The following is a 17,197-nucleotide window of genomic DNA, read 5'->3' as shown; positions in this document are numbered from 1 at the left end:
AACCCAAAGGACTAGCCACACTACCATACATCAGGAGCATTTCCGAACTGACAGCCAGACTGCTGCGACCACTAGGACTCATAACAGCACACAAACCAACAGCCACTCTCAAACAACAATTCACCAGAACAAAGGAGCCAATACCCAGCATGAGCAAAACCAATGTAGGGTACAAAATCCCATGCAAGGACTGCACAAAACACTACATGGGACAAACAGGAAGACAGCTAATGTTCCACATCCATGAACACCAACTAGCCAGGAAACGACACGACCAGCTATCCTTAGTAGCCACACACGCAGATGACAAGCAACATGAATTCGACTGGGACAACACTACCATCATAGGACAAGCCAAACAGAACAGCCAGGGAATTCCTAGAGGCATGGCACTCATCCACAGATTCTATCAACAAACACATCGACTTGGACCCAATATACCGGCCACTGCAGCGGACAGCTGGAACTAACAACTGGAAGCAGCAGAGACAAACCACTATAAATGCTGGAGGAAAGATCACAGAAGCGCTTCACAGGAGGCTCCTAAGCACTGAGGATGTCACCTAGACAGGGGACGAAACGTTTGCAACACAAATTCCCAGCTCGACGAACAGAAGCACAACAACAGAGGTAATGATTGGATACGAGCAATTGGTAGGAATAAAGCGAGTATTTGGAGAGCATCAGGATATAATGAGTGGTGCTCTACAACTGCCTCTGCTTTTCATCATATATGTTAACTTTGAAAGAATCCAGTTGTATATCCAAATTTACAAAAGAGATAAATTTCAGAGTAACACTAAGTCTTGTAGATAGTACCAGAAATGTAGCAGATGTAGTTCAACATAATATTGCAATATCTATCATATTGGGTCTTGAGAAATACAAACCAGAATATTTTTATAATGGTGAAATACTAGGAATTGTTGAGGCGCAAAACTGTTCATGTGTACAGATTGCTGCAAGTTAATGCACAGATAGAAACTGTAATCAAAAAGACAAGTGGAATATTGGTTTGAAGATTGAACAAAACCAGCTTACTAGCCTAAAGATCTACTTTCTGTTTGTGTTCTGAATGGCCTATCCTTAGCTTCAGTTTTAAATTCTGCCCATTCCAATGATTGATCTCCCATCTTGAAGCTATGTTTAAGGATTTTTTTTGTTGGAATCCTTTTCACATGTCTGACTACAATGTAAGTTGATCCATCAGTTGTTGGTATATCACAAACTTCAGCACAATACCTGTGCTCCAAAACAAGTGCTGAAGCATCTACTCCTACAGTTCATTGCAGCCTCCACCCATGCACAAAGTCCCTGATGTTGCATTCTTTAATGATCATTGCTGGGGTATCCAGTCCTATATAGAGTGAGACACTGACCTGGTGTCAGAAGAATCAAGTTTAAAGTGGAAATACTGAAATACAAACAACTAATTTGGACACTGGATGAATTAAATATTGCCTCTTTGGGATCTAAGCTCAGATAATGAGTATTTTATCATTGATAAGCAGGTGTGATTAGGCATAGTATGCAGTTGGGCGTATGACTGGGTTAAGGTGTTTAGTGTGGAAGGAAGCCAACTCCAACCTAAGTTTAGCTGAGGTTGGACAATGTCTGGACAGAGCTGAAAATGTGTTGCTGGAAAAGCGCAGCAGGTCAGGCAGCATCCAAGGAGCAGGAGATTCGACGTTTTGGGCATAAGCCCTTCTTCAGGAATGTCTGGACAGTCAACCAGATACTCCAGAGGGATTGGCGGTTTACATAAGGCTGGAAACGTCAGATTGAACATATTTTCAGATTTAATTGCATTTCTGCAACCTCTGGAATAGGGACACATTGGAGCGGGCGCAGATACCTTTTCAATACATTTTCAGAAAGAGTAAGGGTACTTGATGCCACCTCCCTGTGATTGATACTGATTAAAACCCATAGCAGACAGAAATTCAAACTTCCACATTTTATTCAGTATGGGATCCCCCTCATCATATCCCTATCCAAGCTTCCAGCCTGACAATGAATTAAAGTTTCTTCCAAGCACCATTTAAATCCTTATTCAAGATATCTGATACTTGTCCATTCTGATGCATCATTTCTACTTTGCTTGAATAGTTTACCTATATGTAGTAGTACATAATTCATGCCACTGGGTGGCACTATCAAAAACTTAATCGGTTTCATACTTTTTATAACTGTTTCACGGCAGTGTTGCAGAAATTTTCTTGTTTTAACACAGCAAGTTATTGATATTGTGTAGTAACTATTAATTCGTTAGCAAATAAGACTTAAATAGAGAATTATATTTATAAAAAGAAAAGAATCTGCATTTTTAAAGTGACTTCCTCAGAACATGCTAAATGCTTTCCAGCTGATGAAGAAATATTACTGTTAACTTTTACAATTCCTGTTTACTTTTTAAATGTATTGTTTCCTACTGACAACACCAATTCACATGTAACTTTTAAGTTAATAACCTGATCTATCTTGGTTGTTAGGAAGTTGACTGGGGCACGAATTCAATGTCACAAACATTGTTATAAGATCTTTCATATCCATTTGAATAATCGCAAAAGGTTCTGCATTGTTTTGATATCTCATAACAAAAGCTCTACCTTTTAATAATCATTCTTAATACTAGAACGTCAGTTTAGATTTACTATGCAGTTGCTGCTGTGAAACTTGAAATTGTACATTTCAGACTCTTGAGTGAATGTGTCAGTTATTGAAATCAGGAGAATGTGACATGAAGGAAGCTAAAATTTTAAATAACGTAAAGCAGTGGTGCAAATGGCTTGAAGTTCCATCAAATTTCAGTGATGGATTACTTCCACTGTTTGATTTGTCAGGAATTGTAGAAAGGTTCCATGCAAGATCTAAAGGACCTTCAATACCATCTGTGACTGCAGCTTCCAATCAAACAGAGCACCCTGATCCTAAGGAAGAAAGCAAAGAACATACAAATTTTCTAACAGATATTTATTGATTAATTATTTCAATTATATCTGTGGAGGAGAACTGAAACTAGGGAAAAGGTGTAATCTGTCTTCTGAAGATATTTGTTAAGTGTAGTTGTCAATTAACTATATATTGGTGTAAGTTTTATGACTGTTGAGGTGATGATCTTTCACCATAGGGCATAGCAAGGCCTGAGTTAATTGTACTATTTAGGTATTTGGCGGGAGACCACTCTACGTTGATTTAGCGTTACTGTGACAAGTGAGGATTTTTTCTTTGACTTTTTCCTGATTCGTTCTTTTCAACTCTGCAGGTATTTAGTTCTTGAAAAGATCAAGCAGCAAGATGCAGATAGAGTACATGTTTTCAGCTCCTTTTTTTACAAACGACTGAATCAACGAGAACGACGGAACATTCCAGAATCTGCCAATTTATCGTAAGCTCTCATAACTGAGAAACAACAGTTGTGTGACTTTCCTGTATTGGAGTGGGATGCATGAAAAGGGTTTTGTGAAAAATCCTATGTTCTTCCAAAGTTTTGAGGATGTCCTACTAAACCTCACTAATGGGAAATCAGTAAGGCTGATTGTGTTAAGGGGGTTGAAAATGTGTTGCTGGTCAAAGCACAGCAGGCCAGGCAGCATCTCAGGAATAAGCCGGCTTATGCTCGAAACGTCGAATTCTCTATTCCTGAGATGCTGCCTGGCCTGCTGTGCTTTGACCAGCAACACATTTTTAGCTGTGATCTCCAGCATCTGCAGACCTAATTTTTTACTGTGTTAAGGGAGTGTCCATATTGGACCTTCACTTTTCATTGATAACAGAAAATGCTGGTGAAAATCAGCAGGATTGCCAACACCTATGCAGAAAGAAATAAACTTGTACTAGACTTGATATTAACTCTGTTTCTTTTCCAGATCAAATTAGTTTCTCCAGTGTTTTCTGATTTTATGTCAGATTTCCAGCATCCACAGTACTTTGCTTTAACTTATTATTGATGTGCCTATCAAAATACTTTCAGTTCCATTTGAAGAACTTGTTTTTCCCTTTCCATATTGGATGAATGGCAATTTCTAAAATATCCTTTCCTTATACACCATCTGTCCCAATATGTGTGTACTCAATACTTAATTGAGTACACACCCTGTTTATTCATTTAAGGTTTTCTGTTGGTCCACCTTCCAGTGGTTTTCTGTCCATTTGATTTATGCAATAGAACCTCTTTGGCTGCCATGTGCAGGATCCCAGTTCATGTATTTTTGGAAGAAAGTTGATTTTTAATGATTTTTAAACCAGTTTTCCTATTATCTTTCACATTGAATAAAAAGGATATCATAACCTAGCTAATAACCCTTTCCCTCAGTAGCTTAATTTTATTTTGTTGGATTATCAATTAACTTCTAAGAGACTTGAGAACCACAGTTTGCTTTTATTTGTTCTTGTGATGTGGGCAATAATGGCTAGACCAGCATTTGTTGCCCATCTCTAATTGAGCTAGAGAAGATGGTGAGCAGCTGCCTTGAGGTGTTGCAGCCATTAGGGTAGAGGAACACACTCAATGCTGTTAGGTGACGAGTTGCAAGACTGTGACCCAGTGAAGGAATGGCGATATAGTTTTAAGTTGAAATGGTGTGGTGCTCCTGTGCATCTGCTGCTGTTGTCCCTTGTCTGTCTAGGTGGTCAGGGTGAGTTTGTAAGGCCAAAGAACACTTAGTGACTTACTGCGATGCATTCTGTTAACTGCATGGTGGAAGCAATGTGTATGTCAGTGGTGAAGGAGTAAATGTAATGGCAATCAAGTATGCTGCTTTGTCCTGGATGGTGTCAAGCCTGTTGAGCGTTTTTGCAGCTGCCCACATCCATTCCTGCTCCTGACTAGTGCCTTGTAGATGGTGGGCAGGCTTTGGGAAGTTAGGAGGTGAATTAGTCACCAGAAAAATGTTTAGCCTCTGAACTGCTGTTTTAGCCATAATATTTATGCTTGGTTAATTTCATAACTGGTCAATGGAGACACCCAAAATGTTTATTGTGGGTGATTTGGTAATGTTGACTCCATTAAAACTCAAAGGTTGATGATCAGATTCTCACTTATTGGAGATGTTAATTACTTGTCACTTGTATGGTGTTAATATTCCTTGTCACTAAGCAGCACAAGCCTGTATGTTGTCCAGGTCTCGCTGCATTTGAATATGGACTGCTTCACTATCTGATGAATCGCATGTGGTGCTGAACATTGTGCAGTCATCAGTGAATATCTCCATTTCTGACTTCATAATGGAACGAAAGTAATTAATAAAGCAGATGAAGATAGTTGAGCTAATTCACCACCTTGGGGAACTTCTGTATGATGTTATGGAACTGAGATTGCTGATTTCCAAAAACTACAACTATCTTCCTTTGTGTTAGTCATAGCTCTTTTCCTTGGATTCCTATTGACTTCAGTTAAGCATGTTCCTTGATAATATACTCTGATTGCTGCCTTAATATCAAGGGCGCCCATTCTCTCCGTCTCTGGAATTTAGATCTTATGTCTATGTCTGGACCAAGGCTTTAGTGAGGTCAGAAGCATCTGGCCCTGGGAGAACCAAAGTTGAATGTTAGTGAACATCTTTGCAAGTTCTTCATAAAAACACTGTCGATGACCTCTTCCACTAATTTCTTGATAGAATGTAGTTTGGTAGGGTAGTAATTGATTGACTGGGTTACATTTGTTCTACTTTGAGTGACCAGGACATATCTGAGCAATTTTCCACATTGCCAGTTAAGATGCCGGTATTGTAGTGTACTGAAGCAGCTTGACAAGGAATGCGGCTAGTTCTAGAACACAGATCTTCAGTACTATTACCAAAATGTTGTCAGGGTCTTTTCGGTATGCATTGTTTTTCGACTTTTTTAATATCATAAGGAGGGAATTAAATTGATTGAAGGCTAGCATTTGTGATGCTGGAGAGACCAGGAGGAGGCCTCAGTAGATTGTCCATTCACCACTTTTGGCTGAAGATGAATGCAAATATTTACCCTTGTCTTTTGCACAGGTGCTGGGTTCCCCCATCGTTGTGAATAGGAATACTTGTTGAGCAATTGTTTAATTATCGAGCACCATAGATATAGCAGGACTGCAGCACTTTGATCAGATCCATTTGTTTGTTTTGCCTCACCTGATTGACCCTCTATTTTTAAGCATCAACTGGTGCTACTTCTGGTAGTTCCTCTGCAGCTTTCATTGAAATAGGCTTGATTTCAAAGCTCTGCAGTTCCTGCGATATCTATGGTTCTGCAAAATTAAACAACTAATTGTTCCATAAGTATTCCCATCCAAAATGATGGGGTATCCTTGCACCTGGCTTGATGGTAGTAATAAAATTGAGGATAATACAGGCCACAGGTTGACAAAATGGGGTAGAATGCAATTCTGCTGCAACTGACTGCCTACAGCACACCAACCCAGGGAAAAGACCTTGTCTATTTACCCTATCTATGCCCCTCATGATTTTATAAACCTCCATAAGTTCACGCCTCAGCCTCCAAAGCTCCTGGAAAACAGCCCCACTCTGTTTAGCCTTTCCCTACAGCTCGAATGTTCCAATCCTGGCACCATCCTTGTAAATCTTTTCTGAACCATTTCAATCTTTGCAACATCCTTCCTATTCCAAAAGTGGCCTAACCAATGTTGTATGCAACAGCAACATGACCTAACTACTACACTGCTCTGACCAATAAAGAAAAGCATACCAAATGCCACCTTCAATATCCTATCTACCTGCGACTCCACTTTCAAGGAACTATGAACCTGCACTCCAAGGACTTTTTGTTCGGCAACACTCCCTAGGACTTTACCATTTAGCATATACTCCCTGCCCTGATTTGCCTTTCCAAAATGTAACGTATCATATTTATCTAAATGAAACTCCATCTGCCACTCCTCAGCCCATTGGCCCATCTGATCAAGATCCCGGTGTACTCTGACGTAACCTTTTCTGTCCACAACACCTCCAATTTTGGTGTGTTATCATGGACAATGTTCTCTGATCCACCTATGTTTCTTATGTTCATGCATTCAATTTTTTTTCTATTTGACTTATGCTGGGAATGGTTTTGTTTCTACTTTGATTTTACTTTTGAAAAGTTCTGCCTTGCTTTTACTTTTGTGCTGTAGTAATCCATTGTCCACCTAAACATGTTACAACTTATCCAAACTGTGGCTGCCTGTTCTCTGCTTTGCAGCATATCCAGTTTACCTTTCAGCACACTCATTCCTCTTCCCGCTTTCTGTTTGCCGAACAACATTGGTTCCCTGAATTTTCCAATGTGTCTGATTTAAAGTTTTGTTTAATGCCAGAATCTTATCTACTGAAACAAAAACTTTCATCTTTGAATGTCCTCAAGCATTTTTCAGTTCTTTTTATCTTTCTACAATTGTACTGCCTCACGAGCAGAGATTTTGGTCACTTTGAATCGACACTTGGAAATACTTTAATGTTTTCTACATCTCTACTGCTGTGAATACTTTCTGAAAATCTTTGTAAGTCTTTATTTTCAAACAAATACATGTTCAGTTGTCCTAACCCCTTTCTGTGCTTATGTTCCTTGATATTTTGTATGCTGAACATACCACATAAATATTGTCACTCTGCTACAGGTTCTCAATTAGTTAACACTGTCCCAAGATTAAATTTGAATGATAATAGACTGTCATTTTAATTGGTGCCAATTAGTTCAATTTTCATATAGGCTGTACAGCAAAGAATGCTTTTTGTCGTGTGATTCTCTTCCATCTGTGACCTCAAGTCTTCTGATATCTACCACTTAGGTTACCACAACGACGTCATGCCAGAGTGAAAACATGGACAAGACACGTGGATATTTTTCAAAAGGATTTTATTTTTGTTCCTATTAATGAAACGTGAGTACTCTAGCAACCTGATTGTGTTAATTTATGCAGGATATCATAAATATTGGTCTTGCTAATTATTCAAGTGCTAAGGTTTGATATCCTTTTCCCATGAAGTATGGTCAGTTATATTTCATCAGTTTCCAGGTTTTATATTAACCACTCTCCTAAGAGGACAACAGATAAAACAGAATATTTGTCTGATGGTTGATGTTGCTGGGGGTGTATCCATGGATCAAAAGAATAATAAAATGTAGAAACCAGTACTGAATTGTCACCAGTAATCTCTCTCATAAGGTTAGAACCTTATGTGCAGTGCGAATACTGAATTATAACAATAACAACAACTTGAATTGATGCAGCACCTTTAATGTAGTTCCCACAACACTTTACAGAAGCTTAACCAGCCTGATTAACATTGATCCAAAGGCAAAATTAGGACAGATGACAAAAAAGCTTGATCATACAATTATAAGATGGGCCTTGTTGAGAAAGTCAGAGATTTTAGAAAAGGAAACTCAGTGCTTTGCTCCCCATCTGTGAATGAGAGAAGTCGGGGAGAAAAACTGATTTCTCTGTAAAGATGTTCCTCAACAAAAATGCGCATAATGTCCCTCCTGAACAATGATCTAATCAAAATTTGTCAGAGTGCAATGACTACAAGCTCCTGTAGTGTTCCTGGTAAGACATTTACATGTCGCAAATCCAGCATTATAAAGGAAAGAAGTTGGGCCATTACTTTGTTTATAGTTCAGAAGAATTTATGATGAACAAAGTTTTTTTTAATAAAATTCAGTTCAAAAGCAAGTTTTTCTGTTTAGTTCAAATGACCACAACGTTGAGTTTAGAAGCTAGTTTTCTTTTCCTCCTAGAAGTAGGAAATCTCTCAACATTAATTTATTGTCCAACAGGTTTATTCGGAAATGCAAGCTTTCCTCATCCCGATAACTATCTAGTAAATTTCCTATGCAGTAACTTAACAAATACAAAAGACTCTTTGGGCACTAGAGCAGAGAAGCTTTCAGGTAGCTAGTGGGGCAGGATCACAGGACACAGAATTTATAGTAAAAGTTCAAAATGTCATACAATTTTGTATGGCACTTTGAACTTTAAGTATAAATTCTGTGTCCTGTGATCCTGCTCCACTAGCTACCTGATGAAGGAGCAGCGCTGTGAAAGCTTGTACTTCCAGATAAATCTGTTGGTCTATAACCTGATGTTCTATGATTTTTTTAAGTTTGTCAAGCCCAATCCAACGCCAGTACCTCCACATCACTCTGAGAGGTAGTTCTGGAATAAACTACCTCAGCAGAAGAGTTTAATTTGAGAAATTTCTAGACCAAGTGGGTTTGGTTATGAATCTTCACATGAGGCTCTCGGATTTGTGAAAAAGCTTAAGTTGACGGATTTGGAAAAAAAAACCATTGCGTTCTCTTAAAGTCCGCAGCAAGAAAACTGTCAAGTCAGCTAAGTGATGGGGAGGTTATGGCCTTAATGGTATTATCACCAGACAATTAATCCAGCAACCCAGATAATGTCTGGAGACATTAGGTAAATAGCATTCAATAAATAACTGGAATTGAGAGTCTACTGATTGTGAAACCATTGTTGATTGTCAGAAAAACCCATCTGGTTTACTGATTTCCTTTAGGAAAGGGAATTGTTGTCCTTATCTGGCCAGGCCTGCATGTGACTTCAGATCCACAACAATGTAATTGACACTTAACTGCCTTCAGGGCAATAAAATGCTGGTTTAGCCAATGATGCCCATGTAGGAGAAAGTGAGGACTGCAGATGCTGGAGTACCAGAGTTGAAAAATGTGGTACTGGAAAAACACAGCAGGCCAGGCAGCATCCGAGGAGCAGGAGAATCGACGTTCCTGAAGAAGGGCTTATGCCCAAAACGTCGATTCTCCTGCTCCTCGGATGCTGCCTGGCCTGCTGTGTTTTTCCAGCACCACATTTTTCAACAATGATGCCCATGTCCCATGGATGAGTTTTAAGAAAGTAAAGAATTCAGATAAGGGGGTGATCTCTCTTTCTGGACTTGAGACTATGTAATGAATAATGTTGGAGACAAGTTGAACCTTATGTTTTGCTAAGTGTTTTGAGATAATTCTAGCAAAATTTTTAAATTTGTTTGTTTAATAAACTTTCATTCTGTTGTTAAAGACAATCTCCAATCTAAAGTGACTATGTTACCTTTCATAAAATTCCTACAGTGGTAGCAGGCCATTTGGCCCATCAAGTCCACAATGGCCCTCCAAAGAGCTTCCCACTCAGACCCACCCCATGATCCCCTAGCCTGCAAATTCCTAGAAACTTTGGGCAATTTAGCATGATCAATCCACCTAACCTGCACACCTTTGGACTGTGGGAGGAATCTGAAGCATCCGGCGGAAACCCACGCAGACATGAGGAGAATATGCAAACTCCACACACACGGTCACCCAAGGGTGGGATTGAACCTGCCTCCCTGGCACTGAGTAACTGTGTTGCTATTACGTCTTGGTGACTAACTGCTACATTAACCAACTAAACACATAAAATAAACATATGTCCTGTCAAGCCATATTTTATCCTAGGTTCTGACTTGCCTAGTAGTATCATCAATTTAGATCATAAGAAACTGGGATATCCATGAACACTTCTAAGTGGCAGTTATTAATGCCTGATCCATAACAAAGTTTTAACTGATGATTCAAGTATTGCAGATATTATAACTTGGTCTAATCCTGCCCTCAGCCAAAATCTGCATGTGATGTTTCAACTGAATAGCAACTGGGAGTTGGGATCCTTATTTGTTCTCTCAGCACCCTTCATGATTTTGAACATTTGAATCAAATCTTGCCTCGCTCCCTCTGTTTTACTTCAAGGCAAATGTTCCCTATTTTCCTGCTTCCTCCACATAACTGAAGTTCCTCATCCTTGATAACTATCTAGTAAATTTCCTATGCAGTAACTTGACAAATACAGAAGATTCTATGGGCACTAAAACAGAGGAGACTGTGAAGCAACCCAATTAAGTTGCGAGGACGTTTTGAAAGAGTGACTGTTTTTTCTGGATAGTGATTCAAGGATGAAAGGCGGAATGAGGGAAGACTTGTTGAAGCATGGAATGGTTCAGGCAAGGAGTCCCCAAGCTAAAGACAGTTGCATCCATGTGTTGAGACCAGTGATTTCTACTATAGCCACATGTGCTCAAATTTATAGAAATCTAGAATAGGACCTGAACTTTATTGTCAGTTAATTAAATATTTACTGAGTCATCTGAAAACAGACCAGTTTATGAAAATATAACTCAGAAGTTTTCTTAGCTTTCATTGTGGCATAATTAACCTAACCTAGAAAACTGAGTTAAGTGCCTTTGTTCTTTAAGAATGAATCAAGATATTAATGTAAAATCCTTTTTCTTTGCTTTAGGGCTCATTGGTTTTTGGCTGTGATTTGTTTTCCTGGCCTTTGCACTGAACCAAATTCTAAGTCACAGGAAAATGAAGGAATGCAAATCAACAACTCCATACTAGAGGAAAGCAACAGTAACTGGCCATCATTGCCAGGGGAGACTGATGGTTTAGTAGACAACTTGACTGCAGCAAATGTGCTGAGAAAATCCCCTGACACCACAGACAAAATCCCTGAACTTAGTGCTGGCAATATCTGTGAATGTGTGGAATTTGATAAACTACATACAAGAAGATGTTTGTTAGCAACTAATAAATTCCTGAGTAATGTAAATCAACTGGATACTGAATCAGAAGATGACCAAAACTCAAACCAGAAGACACAAAATGTTGCGGAAGGTAAACAGCTAGGTAGTTGTTAACGTTTATTCTTGATCTACTTGAGAATTTGGATTTTTTGTACAAAAGAACCTGAAATAGTCAAGATTTAAGTAAACTTTACAAGTTGCCATTTGAGATTGGTACCCCTGCCAAGTTGGCATTTCAGAATTTGTTTCACTGATTTCATAATTAATTTACACTCCTTGGTTCTCACTTCTTTGGATTTTCATTAGCCTTAGTTGGTTCTGATATTGTTGCACATTATTTTCAATAATATATGCAGAAATATGAGTTTTCATCCATTCTTGACACTTAATTTTGTCATTTTGATTCACCACTTTCAGTAAATATTTTAAGTTTTTTCTGGGGGGAGGCAGAAATGTGCTTTCTCGTGTGGATTTCCCCACTGTGGGTTTTCCACTTTCCCATCATTTTACACCCTTGGAAATCATTTGGGTAATATTCAATTGTTATCAAGTGTGAAGGTGTTTTGGTTATGTTGCAAGTTTATTTCAGAGATTTCATTGAAAATTATGGTTCCTTTAATCTGAAACATAGTTTAGAAATGAAGGGACTGAGAAATGTCATACGCTTTCGAGCTGGGTTATAGTTTTGTACTATGTGAACACTCTGGGTACTTTACAAATAAAAGGTACATCCGTTCATGTTTTCTGCACGCAGCATTTGTCTAACTGTGATACCAGCACTGTTGGTCTGCTAAAAACTACTAATTGTAAAATCAATTACATAGTCATTGCAGATTTTGCTTATTCAGGTCTACTATCTCTAGATTTACCTCCTTACCTTCTTTCAACTTCTTCCAATCTCACTGTTCTGTCTGAAAGTGCTGTACCTTCTGTGGAAAGCTTCACACTCCAAAACAACAATTTCATTTTGTTTCTCCACCAATATTGTCACAGAATGTACCATGTTGCTTTTGTTTCAAAATTTGTTATGAAACAATAAAATTGTGAATTCAAGCAATAGATTCAAAGTTGCAATTTTAAACTTAAGAAATGCTTAGAGCTGATGGGTTCACTGTGACCCAAAGTTATCAGTTAAGCCTATTTATGTGCCATGACATTCAGCTATCTGCTTGGTGTATGTCATGAGTATCTGATGGAGTATGAGGCATTTAAGTCAACCACATAGAACACCCCTGCTTTAGAGAACTGAGCAAATGTTTATTTTAAATTCCAGCATCTGATTCCAAGAAATAACTCTTGAAGTTTTTCCTGATGTTTATAAGGAGGGTGTGAATGAAACTGAAAACTGTCGTGACTTAAACAACCAGCTGACTGACCCATGACAGGACATTGCGGTTGGGATAATTGAAGTTGCTCATTTGAAGTCAGATGTTCCTTGATTTTGGAGGATAATTGCAAGGGTGACTGGGGTGTGGTTGGTGATCAGGTTGTCCCAAGATTGGCAATCCAAGTTGAAGGACATTCTGCTATTAATTTTGATTTTCAGCACATTCTGAACCATGTTAATATCAGTTTCATAATTTTCGGAGCTACAGGTTTAATGGAGCAGTTGATGTTTAGAATTTTCAGTTTAATACTGATTACAATGTATGTTGATTTTCTAAACAGATGCTTTAAGGCAAATCCAAGTCAGTTATGCTGATGATGATGATTCCTTTGACTTTTTGCCAGATCAGGAGTATAGTCAGGTGAGACCAGAACCCTGTATAGCAATTTTATTGTGTAATTATTTTAAGGATAACAGGATGATCTTATAGCCTCATACATTTACGACTTATTAATAATTGCACTTGTTTCAGAATAACAGCATCATTTGTTGACACTTCAAAGAGAAAAACTATTTGCATTTTTGAAATTGTCATGCTGACAGCATAGCAGTCAATGTGTGCAATGCATTACAATCCCACACCCAGTTTCAATGGCTGTTGAATTTAACCCACGATATCTTCAATTATACAAGGAGCTCTCGTTTTGAATGCCCGTTCTATGTGAGGACAATAGTATGTCTCTGGTTACTCTGTAATTTTTGCATACTTTTAAAGTTAGCCTTCACATTATTTGGTAGCTTATAGTATTCATTAAGTAGAATAAAAGTTTCTATATTACTTAATTTTAATCAAATAGATTACCTCATTATTCCCTTAATAACATTAGTCCTTTTGACCAATATTGCAAATTCTCATTTTTTTCTTCCTTATCAATCCTATGTAACTTGTAACCAGATGTTCTCATTCTACACTTTCTTTGAGACAGGGCCTCTATTATTATCGATATGTCATGTTCCATATTGATGATCTGCATCTCCAGCTCACTGCTCTTATTTATCTTATGCACTTGCATTTCAAACCCATCTTAGACTGCTTCGTATTTGCCCCAATCTTATGCAGTTTTTAGCACATTAGTCTTAACTGCACACTTGCAATATTACAGTATTTAGTTCCCTGTTCATTGTGTCTCTATATATGTAATGCTCATGCTTTAATCTCACTAAAAGTGAAACCTCAAATCTTGTAGAATGTCTGTGTATAGAATGATATTTCTAAATTTGGAACTGTCCTTCCTATGTCTTCCAGCCTGTTACTGTTATTTCATAAGTTACTGTTAAGTTACCAGCTCTTTTAATCCTCCAGTAGTTTGTATTTGGTTTTAACAGCAGGAGGGATCGATTGTTTGTATTGATATTCAATTTAATATTTAAATATAAAATTATATTAAATCAAAAATATAAAACAAAGAACTATGGATGCTGAAGATCTGAAACAAAAATATAAATTTCTGGGAAAAGCTCAGGCCTGGCAGCATTTGTGGAGAGAAAGTAGAATTAACATTTTAAGTCCAGTGACCCTGCTTCAGAACTGTTCTGAATGGAAATAAGCCAAGGGTGTCCTCTGTAGGAGCTCCATGTCCCTGCCCTTTCACTGTGGACTTGCAAATTTTTCTCTTTAGGTATTTATCAAATTTCCATTTGAAAGTAACAATTAAATCTGCCTCCACCATCCTTGTAGGTAGTGGTTTTGAGGTTTTAACCACTCACTATGTAAAAGCGTATATTCTCAATCTTGCAGTAAAGCCTAATGTGTGAAAAGCAGCATAAAATCTCACATCACCTTACTGACTAGATGGCATAGAAAGTTGAAACTGCATTTTACATGCACTCAGTGATATTGACATTGAAAACAAAGTATTATATCTCTCAACAGTTAATAGCTCCTGTGCAAAAAATACATGGATTAGTTGTGCAATGATTATGCATTTGTCTGTTTTATTTTGTCCTCCATGAGATTATTATGAGATATAAAAATGTCATTCTAAATATCATACTTGAATTGTCCTCACAACTTGAATCAAGGGGAGGTGGGATAGAATTGGTGATTATGAACTCATTAATATGATTTGCTTCATATATTTCACAAACCTTGCTGGTCAGGATCAGTCCTTTGTATTGACTATAAAAATTTCTCCTATTATTAAGGAGGATAGCAATGAAGCTGGGAGCATGACAGAGGAGAGCTCAGCAGAAAGCGTACCATGGGGCCAGCAACCTTCAAAACAGTGAGTACATGAGTGTTATAAAGAAGGCAGGTCCATATTTGAGTTTCGTTGCAAACTTGTCTTTCGCAGTTGTATAATTTCTTAAAATTGCTTTTAATACAGTGGAGTTTTCTCCTCATCTGGTTTTGGAATCTTGGACTTTTCAATACCCAAACTTGCTAAGTGTGATATTCGTTTTTTGATTATCCTTCATATGGGTACATCTGCTTGAGCTATTCAAACAAGGTTTCATTACACTAAATTTTCCTTGTTACTATTCCTATCATCTTGTGAAACTGTTACATTTTCCATTTCGTTCTGCTATTTTCTCCAGTAGTCAATGTGGAGTTGTTAATTTAAAATATATATCTCTAGTTGTTGTTGCTGTGCAAAGCTCAGACCATGCTGATACCTGCTGTGGTTACACTTGTGCGCAAGTACTCACCACAGCCATATTAATTAATGAAAGCTTCCCAAAAAAAATAAGGTGATTCATCACTCTCTACTGTCACCAGACTGTGACATTGTGTTCTGTTGGCCTAAATATCAAATATGATGCTTTATAAATGATAGCCACTTCTATATGGTGCCAGTGGGATATACCTGATCAGATCAATTCAAACACTAGTTCCTGGAAGGAATTTTTTTGGTTTGGGAGGTGACAGTACATTCAAGGATTTTGAAGAAGAAAAGGAAGTTTGCAAATGGGTCGGTAATTTGTAAGATAAAAGTGATCTAGAGTTGGCTGACAGATCTGGTGGTGAATAGCTAAAACCGTTGTCTCCCATGTCGACTTGAGTCTGTATCCCTTGGTCTTAATTGTTTTATGTTTGTTTATTGGCTGAGGGCATTGCCATCTAGGTCAGCATTTATTACCTATCCCTAATTGCCCAGAGATCAGTTAAGAGTCAATTGCTTGCTATTGGTCTGAAGTCAGATGTAGGGTCAGATCAGGTAAGGATTCCTTCCCTAAAGGACATTAGAAAACCAGATGGGTTTTTCCGATGATCAATATTGGATTCATGCTCATCATTAGATTGAATTCTAAATTTCTTTTATTGAATTCGAATGGAAGTGAGGATGAGATCTGTACTAGTTGTACAACCAGTGTTTGAAAGAACAGTGGAAGTAGACATCAAACGTAAAGGTGTGGATAAATACATAAGTAACCGCAGAAATGTCATGAGTAAAAGCCACAACCTAGACAGTTTGAATTTTGAAAATGAAGTTGTAAATGAATCTAGAAGAAAATGAAGAGTGAAGAGCTGGATGGAGAGCAATTCAAGAAAGTGATCAGAGATAAATTTATCTGTGATTGAGCAGATATTAAAGAAGGGGAAATTATGCAAGGAATTTCAGGAAAAGTACTAGAAAACTGGTGTTGAAAACATAAAATTACAACATGCGGTGGACATCCAACCCCACAAAACAATAGATGAACAACATGTCAATCTTCTGTTTCGATTTCAAAGGATAGGCTGGCCACCAATATCCACAATAAACCAACTGACTGCTACAGTTACCGTGACTATATATTCTCATACCCTACATCTTGGAAAGATTCTATTCCATACTCTCAGTTTCTCCATTTCCGTCACACCTGTACTGATGAAATAAAATCAACAAGGGAGCCTCCAACATGTCCACCATCTTCCTCAACCAAGGATTCCACAGCATCATAAATGACAGGGCTCCTAGCCCATTCCAAACCATTTGCTGCACTTCAGCCTTCACCCCCTCTCTTTCCTCCCATAACAGGGATAGATTCCCCCTTGTCCTCATCTACCATACCATCAACATCCACATCGAGAGGATTATTAGCCGCCATTTCCGCCACCTCCAGCGGGATGCCATCACCAGCCACACATTCCTTTCCTCTCCCTTGTCAGCCTCCCACAAGGATCGTTCTCTCTGGGACACTGTGATCCATTCCTCCTTCACTCCCAACACGTAGATATACACAAATCCCTCCACACACACCCCACATCCACGGCATCCTCCCATGCAACTGCAGAAGGTGTGGCAACTGTCCATTTACTTTCTTCCTCCTG

The 17,197-nt window shown here is 38.3% G+C and overlaps 1 protein-coding gene across 5 annotated transcripts in view; it reads left to right on the top strand.

Moving 5' to 3' along the window:
• Positions 1 to 17,197, top strand: part of senp6a (SUMO specific peptidase 6a) — a 172,527-nt gene that overhangs the window by 142,272 nt on the left and 13,058 nt on the right. For 4 of the 5 annotated variants that reach the window (XM_060831646.1, XM_060831644.1, XM_060831649.1 and 1 more), the window contains 5 exons: positions 3,266 to 3,388; positions 7,763 to 7,855; positions 11,267 to 11,658; positions 13,224 to 13,303; positions 15,088 to 15,167. In XM_060831646.1, the coding sequence (XP_060687629.1) occupies positions 3,266 to 3,388; positions 7,763 to 7,855; positions 11,267 to 11,658; positions 13,224 to 13,303; positions 15,088 to 15,167 (768 nt within the window). The remainder of the gene's footprint in view (positions 1 to 3,265; positions 3,389 to 7,762; positions 7,856 to 11,266; positions 11,659 to 13,223; positions 13,304 to 15,087; positions 15,168 to 17,197) is intronic. The other variant, XM_060831645.1, reaches the window with a different exon arrangement.

The sequence above is a fragment of the Hemiscyllium ocellatum genome, chromosome 10 (assembly GCF_020745735.1).
Source record: "Hemiscyllium ocellatum isolate sHemOce1 chromosome 10, sHemOce1.pat.X.cur, whole genome shotgun sequence".
Classification (NCBI taxonomy): domain Eukaryota; kingdom Metazoa; phylum Chordata; class Chondrichthyes; order Orectolobiformes; family Hemiscylliidae; genus Hemiscyllium; species Hemiscyllium ocellatum.
Note: the sequence above shows the minus strand (reverse complement) of the source record. Positions and strands in the feature narration are given on the sequence as shown.